The sequence below is a fragment of the Ixodes scapularis genome, unplaced genomic scaffold (genome assembly GCF_016920785.2).
Source record: "Ixodes scapularis isolate PalLabHiFi unplaced genomic scaffold, ASM1692078v2 PGA_scaffold9__187_contigs__length_104089568, whole genome shotgun sequence".
In the NCBI taxonomy this organism is placed as follows: Eukaryota; Metazoa; Arthropoda; class Arachnida; order Ixodida; family Ixodidae; genus Ixodes; species Ixodes scapularis.
In genome coordinates this window covers 6,216,655-6,236,280 of record NW_024609884.1, presented here as the reverse complement: position 1 = coordinate 6,236,280, position 19,626 = coordinate 6,216,655, and the positions used below count along the sequence as shown (strand labels likewise).

The 19,626-nt window shown below is 46.0% G+C and overlaps 1 protein-coding gene across 3 annotated transcripts in view; it reads right to left on the bottom strand.

The window, feature by feature from the left end:
* Positions 1–4,844: 4,844 nt before the first annotated feature.
* Positions 4,845–19,626, bottom strand: part of LOC8036556 (GTP-binding protein RAD) — a 73,052-nt gene continuing 58,270 nt past the window's right edge. For 2 of the 3 annotated variants that reach the window (XM_040499645.2, XM_042287177.1), the window contains exons 2-4: positions 18,589–18,677; positions 12,929–13,166; positions 4,845–7,493 (exon numbers count right to left, since the gene is read on the bottom strand). In XM_040499645.2, coding sequence (XP_040355579.2) covers positions 7,216–7,493; positions 12,929–13,166; positions 18,589–18,677 — 605 coding nt within the window. In that variant the 3' untranslated portion in view covers positions 4,845–7,215. Of the gene's footprint in view, positions 7,494–12,928; positions 13,167–18,588; positions 18,678–19,181; positions 19,262–19,626 lie in introns of those variants that run through there. The other variant, XM_042287176.1, reaches the window with a different exon arrangement.

The window sequence follows — 19,626 nt, the reverse complement described above, 5'->3', positions numbered from 1 at the left end:
AAAGCGGGGCCTACTAATCCATGGAAGCAAAAGCCAAAAACAAGGATCATAAAAAAAAAAAAAAAGATGGATGAACGGCGATGTCAGCCATCGCAGTAACTCACAACAATACATAGTACCGAGATTCAATTTGTCCGAATGAGCGAGTATCGCGCGTTTCTAATCTTATAAATAAATATAAAAAAATACTTCTTTTAAATAATATTTTCTTTACCTTACTGTCACAAAAAAAGGAGAGGAGGAAGACGAGAGGTTAGTAGATGTGGAAATTGACGGTTTCCAGACAAGAGACATCTTAGAACCGTGACGTTAACAAATACGTTTTTATGCTTTTTTTTTCACCTAACCTGACCATCCAGAAATTAACATTTCTTTATGGCGTATCTGCATACCATATTGTGTGATAGTTTAATAAAATTTCGATGAAAATATTTAATCGAATATCGAAAAAAAAACACTGTATTTGTGTATTGCCGTGCGGAAATATTGCTGCAGGTCCCTTCACACATTGCGCTTGCCTTGCTGGCTTACGAAGGCCATGGCATTACGGCAGTGTGATGTCACGCACGGAAAGCATTCTTTGAATGCTAAGGGAGAACTGGGTAAAGTACGTAGCGAAGCCACTGTAATGCTTCATCTTTTCTAATAAGAAAAAGTAATAATAAATCCTGAACTGAAAATAATAAGCGCCTTCCTTTCTTTTGGCGGCAACACTATACTTCGTCTCACCCTACGATGGACTAAAGGCAGAAGCTACGGACCTCCAGATCCAATCACTAGCCACTTGGAAATTGCGTGCATTGCGCTCTGATGCACGTATCAGTGCCGGCGTCTCAGATCACTCATGGGGATGGGCGGACAGTGGTTAGAATTGAATAGCAGTGAATGACTCAACAATGTTACATCGCTAAAAAAAAAAGCCACGACGTACAGGCTGTTTGCAGTAGTTTGCAGTGTCAAAGCTGTAGAAATGACGCAGTGTTTTTGGATCCGAAGCATTATTCGTCCACCCCTTATCAATGTTAAGCGTGTCATAGTTTAGCGTGGAACGTGATTGGACCTGGCGGCCCATGGCTTTGGCCTTTAGTCCATCGTAGGGTGAGACGAAGTATAGGACAAGCGGCACCATTAATCTCGCAGAGGTGGAGATGGATCGACCTCGATGTCGGCAGATGCCCGGAAATTAAATGATTTCTTCTAATTCGTAAAGTAATCACTCTACTACTGAACTGTATATACCACCTGCAGGGCAATGCCGCCGGGGAGATCTTTCTCGCGAAAGCCTGAAACGTAGTAGTTGCACTAATTAACGTAAATCACGAAATTAGTACTTCCCGCAGCAGATTGCCTTCCAAATCCTCAGGACTCAATGAGTCCCGAAGATTAAGGGGGGATAGGGGAGGGGCAAGGGGGGGGGGGGGGGGTGGGGGGGGGGGGGGGGGGACTGGAAAAGCTAGAATTGCAGGTAATCCAACCGCTGGCCCAATGTCCAGAAGAAATATGTGGACCGAACAAGTTTCGGCCTCATCTAGCGACTAAGCATCTCTCGGCGGAGAGTTGTCCTGCGAGGGGTAATTACTCTCTTTCCGCGCTCTCTCTCTCTCTCTGGCGTCCTTTCTGCGTGCGCCAACAACCCGACCTCGTTAGTTGGGCAGGACGACCGGGCCACACAACATCGCGTCTACTCCTGCTGTTTGCGTCGCGGTTCTCCCGGCCAAACTCGTCGCTCTTGGCTTTTCTTCTACGTTCAAGAAAGGCAGCTCGGCTGTGCCGATGTCGGCAGCACAAAACATGCGGGGCAAAGATTTCCCCGGGGGATCATGCGCCCCCCCCCCCCCCCCCCCCCCCCCCCCCCCCCCCCCAAACCGAAGGCAGACAGAAAGAAATGCAGGCTCGCTCGTTCCACCACTCAGTCTATCGAAGATGTCGCCAGCTATATATATATAGAGAGAGAGAGATATATAAACGTAAGAAATTCCCCACCCCTTGTCCAGCAATCACTAATTGAGTCGTGTCACTACGAGCCGAAGAGACATTTCTCTAAAGTTCCTTCCGTCTCACAAAACATTTCCTTCGTTCTTCACATGCGTATACTGACACTCGGTTGCAGTCACGGCATGCGCATGGCACTTGAGCGACATGTGGAAACGACATACTTCTGCTTTTATAGATGATTTTCTTCGATGACCCTTAAGAAAACCTCACTATATGTTGTTGTTGTTTTTTTTTTACGTGAAAACGACGCTCAACGTGTTAGCATTTTGCTGACAGTTACCTACTATGAATCGACATTATCGTAAAGAGATAACACGACACAACTCGCGCGAAGGTGAACGGTCAACACGTGGGTTACTTTAGGAGGTGGCACACGGTTACGAGGCAGCTCTTTCTTGTTTCCCCCAGCAAAGGTGTAGATTAGACGCTGTAAACGCCTATGGATGGACGACGCAGCTATGAGCGTTGTGAGCTAAAGCTGTGCCTATGCATCACCTTTAGGGTGTTACTTTTTTTTGTTCGTGTTTTTAACGGCGTCCACAAGCTTAAATCGGCGTACATGGTACTTTGAAAAACCAATCTGTAGGAAACTCTCGATATAGATGTCTTAGAAAGAAAAAAAAACGCGGTGAGCCAAGGGCACAAAAAAAAAAAAAAAAGGAATGATATATATGAACTATTTTTTTTTTCCAAGTGGGACTGCTCAACTAAGACTGTTTAGATCAGACTACGCAATGCAGACTAGATATATATTTCGGGCGCGGTAAATCCACTTTTAATTGAAAAAATATGTACTTCGTGTTCACTTACTTTCACAACTTAGAATTAATTGATCTACAAATCCTACCAATTCATCCAAGAGAAGTTGAACGTTTGTTCGAAGGGACCTAGCTTGAAATCGTTCTGTAATTCTGGATATTGTAACTGTAATCTAAAATTGTATTCGGAATACTGAACACCCATTCGCAGTCATGTAGCTATTTGGTGTTGCCAGCATGCTTCAAAATGTTCTAATTTTACTTCGAGTTTTAAAAAAGCGCAGCGTTAAAAGCAAATACGGACAGAAATAACGCACTACAGCGTTCGTACTTTGCGCTGTAACGACTTTAATTACAAGTAACCACATTGCCTGTGCCTGTGGCCGTAAAAATAGGTGCGTTATCAAAAAAAGAAAGGACACTTCTGACTTATTCTTTACTCTCCGGCTTTCTCTTCTGTTAGTGTTTTTATTTATAGGGTGCTTGGCTCATTGCTTGAAAGTCAGGATTAATAAAGGCCCGCGCATATTTTGTTGCAGCCCCCCTCCCCCCCTTTCCCGTCAGTGTCTCTTGCCACCTGTCAATCGACGCCGACAATGCGTTGCAGAACATCCAGTAATGGTAAACCGAACGGCTAATTAACGTAATGTATAGTTTCTTTTTAGAACAAGTGACACCGTACAATATTGGGCACCGCGTAAACGTCACAAGAAGGATCGGTGTCAAAATTCGCCCTATCATTTATTACATGTGTGTCGAGCTCGCGTTACGTTTTGGTTTGATCCCTTCGTTTTTGGTCCTTTCACGCTTGAGGAGACAGAGTAAGAGTGAGTACGAAAAAAAAATGAAGAATCGTCTCGTGTAACAGCGCTTTGTGCCAAATATCTCCACCCCGCAGTACGCATGTGTAAAAGTTTGGGAACGTTTGTGGACCCGGCAAGGACTTAACGTACCGTCATTTAGGAAAATCTGAACTGCCACTGCAAGGTATGTAACATGGCGCGTCGGCCACAGACCACAGAAAGCAAATTCGATGACGCAGTTCCGTTCACCATGAAAAAAAAAAAAAAAAACCGAGAATGCTTGAAAACATCACAGGACGCACAGACACTTACAATGTCATTCAATACCAGAGGGTATGTCTCTCCCAGGCACTTGACATTGCTTCCGTGTACGACATGAACACATCACGTTGGTCAACACTGCTACACTTGCCACGAAACATGACAGATCCAGATGGTGCTCCGATATAAATGCTGTATGGTGCCTGTAGCTGCTCATGCTTAAACAAAATGAGCAGGAACAAAACACAAAAGGCCATCACGGTCAGAGCAACAAACGCCACAAACCCCATTATTATGGAGTTTTAGCAGTTCGTCTTTTGTTTTGTTTCGGTTTGTTTCGCAGAACAATGTCGGTATCAGGAGCAGGCGCTGCCACTTGCCTCCCCGGTGCCTCAGCGTGCTCTGAAGCAAGCGCCCGCCAAGATATGGGGCCCCTGAAAACGAACTGCTAAACCTCTCTAACGAAACACGACAATAGCTTCCACTAATTCGCGCCCGCGTGCGGAAGTTGTTTACCTTCCTTCACTCGATAACTGAGGCGTAGACAATTTAGCGCTTTCTGTCGTTTGCGGATGTCCGAAAAGCCCTGTTCCATTCCCCCGAAACCTCGCCACCTCGCGTTTAGAAGACGGACTCCTTAGTGCTGAAGCAAGCATTGGCAAACTGCGATGCGCGAGCTTCGTCGAGTTTAGTCATTTTAGAGTAAAAGAAAAAAAACGAGAATGCGACATTTACCTGTCGGCAAGCAAGGGGAAAACACGAGCGTATTTACAGCCACATAGACCACACAGCGCCTAACTGAGCTTGATCTGATGCCAGCGGGCAGCCGAGCATCGGGGCAGTCATTAACCTCCAGCTCCTTTTGATTAACTACATTTTGGCACAGGTCTTTTTCCTCACCAAGATGCCGCTGAAGGCCCATCCGCGAGAGGAGAGACAAATTGTATCGTCAGGCTTGGACGCCATGACGCGTTCTCGGGGAACAGTGATAGCGTCCTTATTTGCAGTACCATACAAACAGTTTATTTTTTTTTTCATTAATGCTAGAGGACTTGGTGTCCGATGAAAATTCGTGAGAGGCAGCAAGGCACATGCGATCCTTGCGCGCACCCCAGCGCGCTAGGCCAATCAGGGTGGCGTGAAATATGGCAATTTTTTTTTTTTCAAGATCGGAATAACAAGTTTTTACGGCCTCAGTGACAAAAACAAGTTAGCACTATCGTCAACTTAAAAAACAAAAACAAATAAAAACAACAGCGAAACCCGTTAATCGAAGCGGTAAGCTGTGACGTGAGAAGAACAAAAGAGCACCCCTTGGCAATTTCGCGCACACCCAACCGTCCAGGCGAAAACCACACGCCTTACTTTCCAGTCACGCGTGTTAGACGGGAACTGCACAGCTCAACGCACCAATCCATGCTGAGTGGACGCCAGGTCAAGTTAGCCATCGGCGAACCATCGCTTCGACATGTCAGTAACGACGACACGGAATCGCTCGGAACGCCGAAGCTTCCGCGAGCCATGGGAACGCGCCAAACATTCAGATGACGGACCCTGTCGCTGCGTCTGCTCTGCCCACTTTCTTCTGAGACACTCGAGGGGAAACCCCGTCGGGTTTCCCCTCGCCACTGGCACCAGCGTTAGACGATTGCCGCCATTAACATTCGGAAGTTCTCGTCTTTGACGTTATGATGTCCACTCCGTGTGCCTTCACAACAGCTTACTCTCGTTTCGTCAGCCATGTTTTTTGTTTCTTTTTCCTTTTATTTTTAATAGCAAGAGTTTGAAAACTTTTTTTTTATTACTGAGGAGCGTTGCAATGTCTCTCTCTCTCTTTCTCAGTTTAGCCATTAAAAACTAGAAAATGACGAATCTAATGCATGAGCTTAACACAGCTTGGAGGTTTATGTGTGAACGCAACATTTAGAACGATGTTGTTTCGGTTGCAGCGTTCTAAAATAAATACATACACTGTTCTACGCCTTACACATCCCGGCTGTTGGCAGCCGCGACTGCAACATGCGTTTAGCCGCAGTTTCTGATCTTGGTGTTTTATGCTTCTAGAAACTTCAAGTCGACCCTGACCGCTTTCAAGTTTAGTCACTTATCAGCTCAAGTTGGGTCGATTCTCTGCTTAGAGCACTGTACCACTAACACTGGAACGGCAGGACACACTTCAAGGGAGCACATTTCACTGAGCAAAGTAGAAACTCTGGTAAGTGCAAGACTCGTCAACCCGCGATTAAAAAAATCGACACCTGTAGAACACTTGTCCTAGTTCTCTTATTATGTTTAAAAATTCAACAATTGCGCCAATAACAAGCATTCAACAAGGCTTATAATGTTGCGTCTCGGTGCTAGCCTATTCGTGGTAGCTCGACCACTAACAAAAATATTGTCTGAAAAAACTCAAATATGGTGACCATAAACCGCGTCTATATGGGGAAGGAAAAAACTTTTTAAGGCCCCTTTGAAGCAAGATTTTTAGCATTGTACTTGTTTAACTGTTACAAACAGAAAATAACGGCACACTACAAGCGCGCTGTGCAAAAAGTAAAAAAAAAGCGGCAAACTGACGGGTTGCTAAGCTCAACTCGTATTCGGCTTTATCATTCCCTCGCATGGCGCGACACAAACACATCATGATATATCAACAGGATTGTTCAACGGTAAGTAATTCAACACGCTTTCGTACCCAACAAAACGCTGACCAGCAGTCGCTTTGTCGTCTTTAAGACATGGCGTGAAGGTGATCACCACATTCCAAGACACAGGACGACATTATCCAGTATGAGCCTTTGATTTGCCGAATTCTTATGCGCTAGTCGATGTCTTCTAGCGAGTGAACATTCGTAACCGCAAGGTAAGGCATAATCCCCCTCCCTAGACCCGATAAAAGAGAAAAAAACGAATACACCACATCGTCGATACAGATCAATCCTGGTGTGTTCGGAAGCAATGGCATCTTGCCGTCCGATTTTGGCTCAGGCACACATACCCATGAAACGTGGAAAAAAGATGACCCACAGTATATAGAAACAATCGCGAGACATTTCCCTGAAGTCTTTTCACCGAACACGAAGGAGGAAGCGCAATGGTGCTGTTCTCCGGCGAGACGCGTGTACGTGGAACCCAACAGCACGCCACTTGTCTCCCATCGAGAGAAAAAGAAAAAGAGTGGAAACACGAGAAAGAGTAGCGCTTTGCTCTCGCGACGTTCTCCGTTGTTCCCTTTCGCGCAACAGCCCCTCGGGGCGCTGGGCGCGTGGGCGTCTCTGGCGAGACAGGGGTTTGGCCACAGCGTCTCTCACGCGCCGAAACGCCAGCACACTCGACCTCCGAGACCGTCGCCGCGACTCCGCTGGCACCAGCGGGGCAGCGGCAAGACGTCCCAACGCTCAGAGGACGTGTAGGTCGTCGCAGGAGCGCGAGCGGGAGCAGGCCTTGCGGAGAAACCTCTTGAGAAAGACCTTGGCCTTGCAGCCGGAGAAAGATGAGCTTGAGTTGCGCCCCCGGATCCGAACGGAGTCCCGCTTGCGGCCCTCTTTCTCGCTGTTGTGGCTTTTGAGCCGGATCTGGTGCAACAGTCCCGCCAGAAGCTCGTCCACGTGATGGTTAATGCCCGCCGATGTCTCGATGAACTTGACCGCCTCGCTGGTCGCCAGGTAGCGCCCATCTGGGAAAAGAAAACATGGGGGCTTGTTGAAGCTGCACTGCGGCTCTCACAACGTTAATTCAAAAACTGAAATCTAAAAGTCACTCTCGCGTCTCTTGTACCCTCTGATGTCGCAGAAAGCTCTGAGGAAAGAGTCTATAGCGAACGACGACTCCAGTCGGAAACTCAGAATGACTAGCGACAGTGTAACACGAGGTTTCACATATGTGTATCACATAATCAGCTTCCCACTCGGGAATCTTAACAGTGTAATATGCGGAGCAAGCTCCGCGAATTTCGAAGCCCATGCAGCATATCGATCTAGAAATGTGACCCTTTTTATGGTGCTTTATGGTTTACCTGATAGATTTCTTGGTTCGAATCAGCGTTCTGAGCCTCGCCACTCGCTGGGCATCGTTCGTAAACTGCACTGTTAGAATGTCCACGTGCTTCAAGTTGTTTTGAAAAGTACAATGAAATGTTGGCATCTTACGTACCACACCGGCATCAGGCTTCCTTCATTGCGCTTCTCCTCGGCAAAAGTCTCACTCGGAGCTAATTTTCTATACCGAAGTGGGGCATGCTTGCCAACAAGTCGCGAATTTTTAGAATGTTTTTAGTGTGGAGATGAAGCTAACGTCATAAATGTACCAAGTCGGAATCCCCCGCGCAGCATATTTAAGGGACCATGAAGCGATATCTAAATACAGTTAAAAGGACTGCAATACGCGGCTATAGCCGCGTACTGCAGTCCCTTAACTTTATTTCTTGTCCTTGAAGTTTCAACGGATACACTACCTTCCTCGCCTACGGAAAACGAGTCTGCTCTACCCGAGAACAGCAACCAACTGTGCCAACACGACAATCCATTTCGAATCAAAAACTCCCCTTTCCTTGTTTGCTCTTTATAAATTATTTCGTAGTTCGAGTGGCTAGCGCTTGAATCAATAGACCACTTGGCAATGTAGGGTGTATTAGCAACACGCGTTATAGCAGCGGGACGTTTTATTTCTTTCGCGTTTGAGTGTGGCACCCGTAACTCTGGGTATGACAACGTTGCCGGTCCACCATTCCGCACGCCCGATCATTTTCCGCTTCCTTTTTTTTCAAAGGGATCGCTATTCTGGAGATACATAGGAGAGCGGCTTGAAGGGAAGAAAGCGCACGGTTTATAATTTAAACTTCCGAATTGCAATATACATATATATATATATTGTTAAAATACGTTGATATCAACGAACCCGAGAGATAAGCTTTGGAGTTATAGTTGGCTTTCTAAAGACGCTGCCGCTGCGTACTTCCCGTTTTAATGAACCTGTCTCAAAGCCCAAGCTTAGTTTACTGATTTCACGGGAAAATGACTGAAAAATGTTATGTTGAATTGTGTTTTAATGTACTTGAAGCAAGAATCGAAGGTCGCCGCGAGGTAGGAAGAAAGTACTTTGTAACAAAAGCAATTCTTCAATCCAAATGAGTAGGCGGCACCACAAGAACATCAGCTTTTTTTTTTTTTTGTTTCTGTTCCTTTTTTTTTTCTTAAATATTTTTTTCACGGTGAATAAAGGGAGGAACGACTTTGTATGTGCACAAAGATAACAATGCAAGAAGAATTACCAATTAAAGCGTATTTTTATGAGACGTTTGGCGCTTTTTACTGCACTCAAAGTAAATTATCAAACGCATTAATTAAAGCTACTTTTCTTTCATTTCTAAGGCATCTAAAATTTCACCCGCGGAAGTTTACATCTCTAATTAGGACAAGAACGCATGAAACTGTTTACGTGGTTTAAAATATTAAAAAATAAAAAAAGGTAGTAAAATCGGCGCCTACGGTTTTCTTTGTAACGTGACAATCTTTTTTTTTTTTAATTAAATGACAATGACGCAAAGCATAGAAGGATTAGATACGGAACAATTCTTAGCGCCGTTTCTTTATAGCGCCACTTTGTGTGGGCGCCTCCTTAAAATTTTCGCAATCGCCCTGGAAAGTTGCAACAATGAAAATACATTTCAAAACCACAAGTGCTGCGCTAAAAGAGTTCAACAGAGCTTAATCATTTTCGATGCCGTCAATATATTTCTGAAAAGAAAGGGCAACGAAGGGAATTAAGTTGTTTACGGTACAGTAAGATGCTGACAGATGCCACTGGCTTTTATTTAAAAAAAAATAATATAATCTAAGCTTCGTTAAAACTATCGATGCAAAAAAAAAAAATTAAGAGGCCCACGCCTTCTAAAAGAAAAAAGAAAGCTTGGAAATAAGTTAGCGAAGAAAACTTTTCTTGTTCCTGTTTGGGTGCTAATGGTGTGCACTCAATTTCGACTAGTAGATTTTGCCTTTTTTAATATAAATCTGATTAAAGGACACTCTAAAAAAATCAATATCTCTAGGCCTGTTCCTCCCGAGCACCCATGGTTATATCGAAATATAAAGCAGACGCGTTTAATGATCACGGCTTACGTCTCTAGAATCCAATAACCGGTATGTTGGTCGGTCACGCGACCGCCTAATGGCCGCCTTCCTTTCAGCACTATAAGCAAACTTTTAAAGCATTACTGACGTCACCAAAATTTAAAAGAAAAAATTGTTGTTTATAAATATCTTGATTCCGTTATCGCGTCGTCGGAATTTGTTGCTGCAACGTTAGCCGCAACCCATGACGTCACGCCTTGTAGGGCTATTTCCTTTTTTCCGCCGCAGCAGAAAGGAGCGAACGATAGCGAAAGGTCACTTTTATACACCCGTGACAAACGCGACACACCCTTATTGTCACATCCTCAAACAAAGAGTACAGCCGTCAGTCCCATCGACGTTGAAAAGTGTTCCAGGTGTTTCAGCGAAGGCTTTCAAATATTCCTAAAAATAGGATAGCTGAGGTAAAAAAAAAAAAAATAACTATTTTGGGTAACAAGCTGCCGACCACGGCGGACGTCAAGGATTGCAAATAACATAGTACTATAATCTATAACTAAACTTTACTAATTAACGTTTTAATTAGTAAAAAGAAGCCTAGGGTTTTAATTAAAAACTTGCCAGCATCATCGAAAACCACTAAATTTCACGGCGTACCAAAAAAAAAAAGTTTTAAATTTGGACGCGTCTCTAGGCTTCGGTATCTTATCGGAGCGTATCGGAGCGGCCAGCGATCCTGCTTTCCGGAGGCCGAGACGCGCAACGCACGCGCGCCATTCCATCGTACACGAGGGAGGCGAGGCGGTCGCTTCGCGCCTCGGCCACCGGGGAGTAGGACCCCTGGCGCAAACGATGCGCTCCGATAAGAAAGCGAAACCTAAAAACGCGTCCAAATTAAGCGTTTTTTTTTTTTTTTTTGGGGGGGGGGGGGGGGGGGGGGACGCCGTAAAAAGCTTTCCTTATTTTAGCTTTTAAAATGAGTTCATTTAGTGGTTTTCTTTTGATGCTTAGCAAGTTTTTTTTCTTTTTTTTTTTACTGAAACCCTATGTTTATTTCAACTACTTAATTAGTAAATTTCAGTAAATTATTTTTAATTAGTAGGTTTTTTTTTTAATCCTTGAAGTTCGCCGTGGCTATTAGGTTATTCCCGGAAAGGATATCTTTTTTTTTTTCTCAACCACTTTATTTTTATGGATGTTTGAAAGCCGCTCAAACACTCGGCATGTAGGTGTGTACACCGAGCGCATCGCAGCTTCCAGATAAAGTCGCATGTCTCCTCGCCTTGGTTGCAAGCAGCGCCGCCAGATGCGCTAACGGCCACATGTCCCGCAGCTAACGGCAGCTAACGGCCACATGTCCCGATGCAGCTAACGGCCACATGTCCCGATCCCAGTTTTCCACGCTGTTCTACGGGAGACATGCTTGCTTTTAAAGTCATTTTCTGGGTGCACCACTTGATGCAGGACTTGGCACCAGCGCTACACGTGTTGCCTAAACACTACTTCGTCATTGACCTTACTTTCGTGCCTCAATAGCGGCAATAAAAGTTTTATGAATGCGTTGAAGCGGAAAGATCTCTGGCGCGGTGTTCAAGCCAGCATTCGTGCAGGTCGGAAGAGATGCTCGGGAAGCAGAAAAAGCGCGGGACCGGACGCCATGGGAACGATACGCTTTTTTGGCTTAACTAATTCCTATTTCTTTTTTTTTTTTTTTTTTTCAGTTGCGCTGTTTTGACGGCGGAGGCGCTGTCGGCTGAGGCTACTTAGAGTAACTGTATAGGCTCTGCTTGCAGAGCCAGAGTATCGCGTTCCTTTTCCTTTCGCCGCCATCTTCGTATTGGCGGAGGAGTGGTCACGTCGGCAGAACTGGATCCGACCTTCGTGCGGGAAAGCGGCCTTCCAGAGCGCCGAGTTTCGGGGGAACATATTTTCCGCGTTGAGTTCGCAAAATATAGATCCTAGACTAAAATGCCAACGAACCGAAAGCTTCCCAAGTCATTGAAGATTATGTGCGCCAACTGGGTACAATACAATCCTGTTTTTTTTATAACGCGAGCGATGTTTTAGGACATCCGTTTCCAAGGTATGGGAAGTAGACGACATGGACGACGATCGCGTTCCTCGCGTCTCCGGCTCTCGCGGAGTGATACGCGATACGCGACCGGCACATCCGGCCATCTTGGCGAGTCGGCGAGCTCTCGTCCGAAAGCGAGGGGACGGTGTTTTCGTCAGCCGCTGCGTCGTTTACCGCAATGAATTGACGACTTCACTTCACACGCGACCCGCAGGATCCGCGGGTCCCATTTTTGCAATCGAGAGGAAAACAGGAAACGACAGGCGAACGATGACGGCGCATGCGCGGCTCGTCGCCTCACGCAGCACTATTTTCCTTACGCAGCGCGCCGCAGCACGCGTACGCTACAGCACGCCGCCTCGAGTCTGCGCCTTCGCGTCCCCTGCAAAAACCGACCGTGGCTTCCCGCAGTGCTTGGCTCCAGAATGGCACCATTGCGGTACTCTGCTCCGCAAGCGGAGCATGTATAGTTACTCTAAGGCTACTCGGGCGCGCGCCAGCAGGACTTTATCTGGTCGATCGCGTGGCTGCGTTCACCGTGCTGCGTGTCCTCACGACGTTCAGAAACTCGCTCAATTTGAACGCGTTTCTAGGTTTCCCTTTCTTATCGGAGCGCATCTCTGCGCCAGCGGTATCGAGCGCCATCAAAAGGCGCGTTCTAAACAGCTTGTCAACTGATTTTGATCTCGTTGGCTCAGACAGTAACTGCAGACTGTGTTTTGTATGATGCATTAGCAGCGTGACCATGGCTTGAGGCTGGTTCCGACATTCGCATCTGAGTGGGACCGACTTCGTTACGATTCCCAGCGTTCCACTTGGACGCGTTGCACGGACCTCAGTTGCCGTATAGCTGCCTTCTCGTCCTAAGCAGTCGCGAGCGATCATAACGCAGACTGTGCCGCAGCTCTCTTTTTACGTCCGCGCCTGAGCGTTTTTTTAATGCGAGGTGCCCATAGCCGATCGCCTCACCGTCGGTGGCCACAGTGCGCAGGCGGACCAGGTCTGTCTTGTTGCCCACCAGGATGACGGCCTTGTGGTCCACGTTGTCCCACCGACGGATCAGAGACAGGTACTCCTTGGCTGTCTTCAGGCTGCCGCGATTGCACACGTTGTACACCACCAGGTACGCGTCTGGATTGTACGCCGCTACCGGGTTGAAGACCGGAGGAGGGCTCTTGAGGCCGGGCAGCGGAGTCCTAGTCTGCAGCTGCACGTGGAGGAAAGAGCGGGACAGGGAGCGTTTGTGGGGCGTTTGGCTATGCGCCTAGAAACTGGGAGAGAGCGAGGAGAAGAAGAGAGAGCGCGTTGTCGTCAGAACGCCTAGTTCTGATTGGAATGACTTTGGGGTAGACCTAAAGGACTTTTTTCTCCACTGCACTCGTCAAACGCGTTAGCACACGCTACGCCGGCGTCAGGCGTTTGGCTCTCGCATTCGAACGCGTTCGACGAGTGCAGTGGAGACAAAGGCGATTCCCACACTGGCGTCGAGTCCGACCGAGGGCGACTGCAACGGGTTGTGACGTACGGCTATGGCAACAGCTGCGTCGGCTCCAACAAAATTCGGTTTATACCCCGTTTTGTTGGAGCCGACGCAGTTTTTGCCATAGCAACCCGTACGTCGACAGCCGTACAGTCGCACTCGCTCGGACTCGGACTTAGTGTGTGAACCAGCCTAAAGGCAGCTATACTCCGTTTCACTTTAAAGGCCGGTTCTCACATGCAGCGAAGCGCCGATGTAGCGCTGCTCACGTGTTTTCAGCTACTTATCGTCTGCCTTTAACAACAGTTTTGACGGTGCGATACAACGCTGGAGAACGCTCCCATCAGCACGCGCTTAGCGCGAGATCAGCGCTATGCTTGTAACGCTCCGCTGTATGTGTGAACAGGCCTTAAGTGTGAGCCTGGCAGACTCCCTTTCACTTCAACTGTGAGCCTGGCAGAAACTATACTCCGTTCGTTCTTAAGCTGAGACTGCAGCCAACACTACGAGTGCGAGCTATAGACCGCGTTCCAGGCTATGAGACACGCATTTATGCCGCGAGTGCTCGTTCTGCGGAAGAACGCTTCAAAGCAGCGACCTCGAGGTCTCGCGCTCGTGGCATTGGCTGCAGTCTCAGCTTAAAGGGGAAACGGAGCATACAAGAGCGAGCTCCGGGCTTTCAGCATTCCTGCCAGGCACGCGCGCTCGTACAGCGAAAGCACTGTTCAGGGCCACATGCTCGAGCTTGTAGCTTCGGCGTCGCTCGCGCTTAAAGTGAAACGGAGCATATAGGTTTATGTCTAACCACTACCTAATCGTTGGAACCAGAGCTCGTCGTTTCGGACCTCCCCTCTCTTCTCTCGGCGCATGCTCCGTTTCACCCTAAGACCAACTGCAGCCGACGACCCGATGGACCCAATCAAGCAACGCCAAAACTGCAACATCACGGCGCTGCATTGGACTTTGCTATCACCGACCATTTCCAAAAGTCGCATTCAGCGCGCTGGCATCTTTGTTTTCTGTGGGATGCCTTCTGAGCATGTGCTCTGCATTAGACGCTGCGTCCACCAGCTCAGTGACTCAGTATCTTTCGCTCGGTTGCGCCGAAAAGGTCTATTATAGATCGCACTTTCGTCACGGCCGCCACGTTGAATCGTTTTGTTTTATTGTTTTGCTTTATTGATAAAAATGTTTTATTGAAATGCTAGACAGACGTTTTATAATAAACGGTTTAAAGTAGTCCCAGATACTCTCCAACAACGGGACATTCCCAATAACAGTAACTCAAAAACGCCTTCCGGTTCTTCTGCTTGGTCAAAAGTTGCACACGTTTCTAGCTCCAGCACTTGTTCACTACATTTTTTTTTTTTGCATTATATAGTTTGATACCCAAGCATACACGTTACGCCCTCTACTCAGGGATCATCGCATTCTATATAATAAAAAAAACACCGCTACTTTGTTGCTCGGCAGCGTTTGTAAACAACCCTCAGGAAGTTCCCAATGGGTGCTGGACGCACCATTCGCACCTTCTCGTCGCCATAGTTTGTTGCAACCTATAGGATATGCAGAAGAGGCTTCCCCCACACTAAAGGAAGGAGCAGAGCTATAGCCCTCCCATAGTACAATGCTGCTACGTGGAGTAAATCAACAAAACAGAGCTGGGCTTCCTTATAAGCTCGACCACTGAATCCAACTAAGTATTCTTAATCGTAAGTTTAGATTTAACTGAAATGAATTACCAGATGTACTCGCTGACGTTAACTCCGTCAAATGGCAACGACATTTCAAGATCCCCCCTCGAAGTCTTTCTTCAGAAAAACTAATATTTTTATTTTTGGTTAATATCGGTTGCCCGTAAATAACTTACGGTTACGGTTACAGTTTTCATAAATTTCAAATAGCAGTTTCGTTCCGGTTGCAGTCACTAAACAAATTTCGTTCCTAAGCGGTTTTTGGTTTCGGTTACGGTTACGGTTTGAGTCCCTGCCCGAAAATATTCTGGATAAAAAGGGGAAGATCATTATCATTGTATTATTCATAGGTCCTGGAGAAACACGTCATACCTGCGCACTCTAGCGGCGTTCGCAACATGGTAAGATGCGCCCTACAGAGAGATTGGTAACCACCACGATTTATCGATTTTTTCGTTATCATTACTACTGCCCATCTCTGCCTAGACATCATTTTTTTAAAGTGACGATTAATTTTTTTGTTTTCATTTTTTTTCTACTTGATGTGACTTCTCTGCGCTGTGCACTACCTCCCCTGTTTGTATATATTTCTCTCTGTCACGCGTTTTAGATCTCTGAAAGGTTTGTACAGACTTGCCTTGAGTGTGCCTTAAGTAATTTGTAGGGAACTAGTCCTACAAGCCTTTAGGGCTTTGACGGTTCCGATATGTGTATATAGTTGTCTTTGAAGCACCTGCATTAAATATTATTATTATTATTATTATTGTTGTCTTTTGCCTGACCCATAACTGGCAGGTAAGGCCGGGTCTATATGTATCTTACACTTATATGGAAAAAAAAAAAAGATATTCAACATAGGCAGGTCTTAAACACGGCATGTTTTAGTTTACGAAGCCGCTAGAAAGAATTGATGAAGGAGACTCTTGTGCAGATAAATTGTTGTTAAAGAATCTCAGTCCTTTGTAAACTAATTAAAAATTTAGTTTCTCGGAACCTCGGCCTTAGAAAAAGATTAAACAAATCAAATCTCAAAACAACGCGCGAAAAAAAAAAAAAGAAAAAAAAAAGCTTTACAGATGGGCTGCTTTGCTTCTACTTTGAAGTTCAAGATCTGGAGCGGCCGGCGTGTCTAAAATCCGCTTAGGTCGTCGTTATTTTTAATGCTTAATGCGACCGCCACGTGTTTCGGAAAAAGAAAAAAAGTAAAAACAGAGAACAGCGCTCATATGCTTTGGCAGGAGAAGCAAAAAACTGGCGTGATTCTTACCGCCAGTTTATAATTTGATTTCGATACTTTGCGGGTGACTGTTTAGTTGTTACCAGTGGGTTAGTGGTTACCGCTGACTATTTATTTGTATCGTTTCACCAAGAAAGGCTTATTACTGCTCTCTGTTTGGAAACACGACTTTGAAAATCTCGTTTGAGGTTTTTCACCCATTTCGGGAAGAAAGTCCAACGAGATTTGTAAAAACACGTCTAACACTCTAAAAAAAAAAATGCAATGAGTTTTCTTTCCCGCCGAGCACTTGGAGAGCCGTTCGCTGGAATCCACGGAGGATGTTCGACGAATGGCAAGACCGAAGAAGACACCGAAAAGGACGCCATTCGTCGAGCCCACTCCTGATGTTTATTGCCCCGGATGTCATGGTAGCCATGAACTTTTATATCACTGAGAACTAAGTTAAGTATTTTATTACTTACGAATCGTCGCACTAAAAAAAAAATAATAAGAACGGCAAACAACATTAGATCACATCAAGAACTAAGGGTAGTTCTTCCTGTTGCTTTACTTTTTCTTTTTAACTCACACTGGAACAATACTGGGAAAAGCATATTGCTGCCAATTGAAAACCATGTCTTCAACAGCACACCTAAGCAAAAATATTCCGAGGTTATCGAAAAAAATTTTACGGCTCCATATTCTACCTCCACTTCTTTTAAGTGGAAACAAAAAAGTTCTACGTCGAAAATATTATATTTGAACAGACTGAACCGAAAAAGCAACACCCGAGGCGTTCTAAAAAGGAGACTTAAAAGCTGAACTAGCCCTGAATAATATTTCGAGGCAGAGAATTCTCGACGCAATTCTGGCGCCTTTATGCTTCGGTGCCCGGCTCCCAAGCACCAATGCTAAAGTGCACTCAAAAGTGTCAATATTCAAAGTAGAGTACCGACGGTTTAAAAGCCGAACCGGCTGCCTTCTATGGAAAGGTATAACCCCCCCCCCCCCCCCAACCCTTACCCGCTGTCTGTGTACACACGCACATTTTTGGGAAACTGACTCTTGGCCGACAATAAGAGTCCGATTGTTTCTACACGCTACCTTTTTTGCAATTTTATACCGCCCCTTACGCATCACACTGGTACGCATTTCTGTCAGTCGCGTCTCTGGTGTTGAATTTCGCAATTCGTATGTGATACTTTCATAACAAACAAGAAAGTAAAGGAAAAATAAAAGCTTCTCGGTAATATAAACACGAGCGTTTATTTTTATTTCAAATGCAAAAGCGGAAAGCTTATCTGACGCGAGCTCACGAAAGAGCGCGAAACAACAAACACAAAAAGTCGAAACTTTTTTTTTTTTCTTTTTGAACGGCGATTTGACGCAATTCTTTGTGGTTTATCTTTTTCATCCTCTTACCGAAAGATTGCTTTCGAAAGGATACGTTTAGGATGAATGATCGAGGTAAAAATAGAAAAAACAAATGCTCTGATTGCTTTATACATTGGATTTTTTTTTTTTTACCACAAAGTTGTGACGCAACGAAAATGAAAAATGTTTTAAGCTTTCTTTTTTTTTTTATCCGCACAAATAGATTTCTGCGTTGCAAAGAAATCGGCGAAAGCCATTTTTCGAGGTGTAAGATCACAAAAAAAAAAAAAAAACTCTTTCTGACATACGCACCAGTGGTCTTTCCAAATGTTTCACCCCTTCAGAATATTGAAATCAGCTGTGACACCGAGTTTGAACGAGAGTAATCATGGAAAGGCAAGAGTGCCAGAACAGTCCTCGGTGGAAGCAAGCAGGTGTTGATACGCGTATGGCATCTTTCGCACTCGGAACTAAAGAAAAGATGTCAACAAACAAGATCTTGTTTCTCAACACTGCCAATTTTTTGGTTGTTTCTTTACCCTTTTTTTTGTGTTAGTTTTAGAATTAACTGTTACGCTCCTAGAACAACCACCATCGTAACAATCAATCTATGGCAGTGCACACTAAACCTTATTTGTTCACCATATAAAGAGAGCGCACCTAGCACCAGACGCAAACAACTTTTTGGGAGGACATGGGATCGAATAATAAATTTTCGAACAAATCTCACGACAGATAACACCCTCTGGATTGTGCCGTCAACTGAGGGGTTGCCGTCAACAAAGGAGACGTGCTCTCGGCGCCGAGTGCCGCGGGGTTTTTCGCCGGCACACGGGAATCTCGATTTGGAAGACGCACCCACCTGTTCCTCTTGGTGCGCGTGTTCGATAAAGACCAGTTCGGACTCTTCCCCGTTGAGGACGACCATCACCGCCTTCTCGTTGTCCTCGTCTGGAAGGAAACAAGCAGACAAAATGATCGGAAATCAGTAACCACCCGACCGAGTGAACGATCGAAGATCAATACTGGGCGAGCCGCTCTCATGGCGCATTCATGAGCGGAAATGGGGGCGGCATTAATAATCTCGCCATAGTGGCAGCAGGCAAGCGCTGGCGTGGTGGGCAGCTTATCGAGAAGCAAAAGGACGAAATGTACGACCCGTAAACTGGTAATATAAAAGTAACGCGCTGTATTACTCGTCCAACTCGGAGTAGCGACCGCTGTCTTTACTAACCGAGAAAGTGGCCCACGTTACAGTCCGTTAGAAGTAAAACATTTTTTTAACGTTTGATCATACGAAAGCAGCTGATCGATGATCCGAATGTTGCAGTTTTACGTTATTTTGCGAGCGTCGCACGTGAAATCTCGAGTTGACGCACAGCGTACACTATATCAGGCAGGCGCTGGTTGGCCCCCTATTTCTCGTTTTCAAGCACGGCGAGATCGAGGGCTCACCACGGGCACGTTCAATGTCGGCAGCCGTAGGCCCGCCGACCGAGAGGCTATTTGCAGCCTCCAAGCTGCGCATCGATGAGTTCTCGCTATACAGCCCTTTGTGCAGCGCAAGCCCGCCAGCGTAGGTTCGTGAGCGGCCAAAAATAAGGGCCGATGCGTTTTCCCGCGAAAATAAGCGATCCTGGCCGCTCCAACTTGTGCAAGGCCGTAAATTTTTATAAGTCGGCGTACGGAGCCAGTGGCTTCTCTCCGTGTTCGTCTGTTTGTGCGCCGACCCTTTGTAAACATACGCGCTTACCGGCAGACGAACTCAAGACGGCCGCGGATACATGCGCCGTATTAAATATAGTACCGCACCCGACTTTACGCCAGCACGGCTCTAATTTTGGACTTTCAGGGGTGACCGGTTCGTCCGAAATAGAAGAACCGCTGCACGTGCATCCTG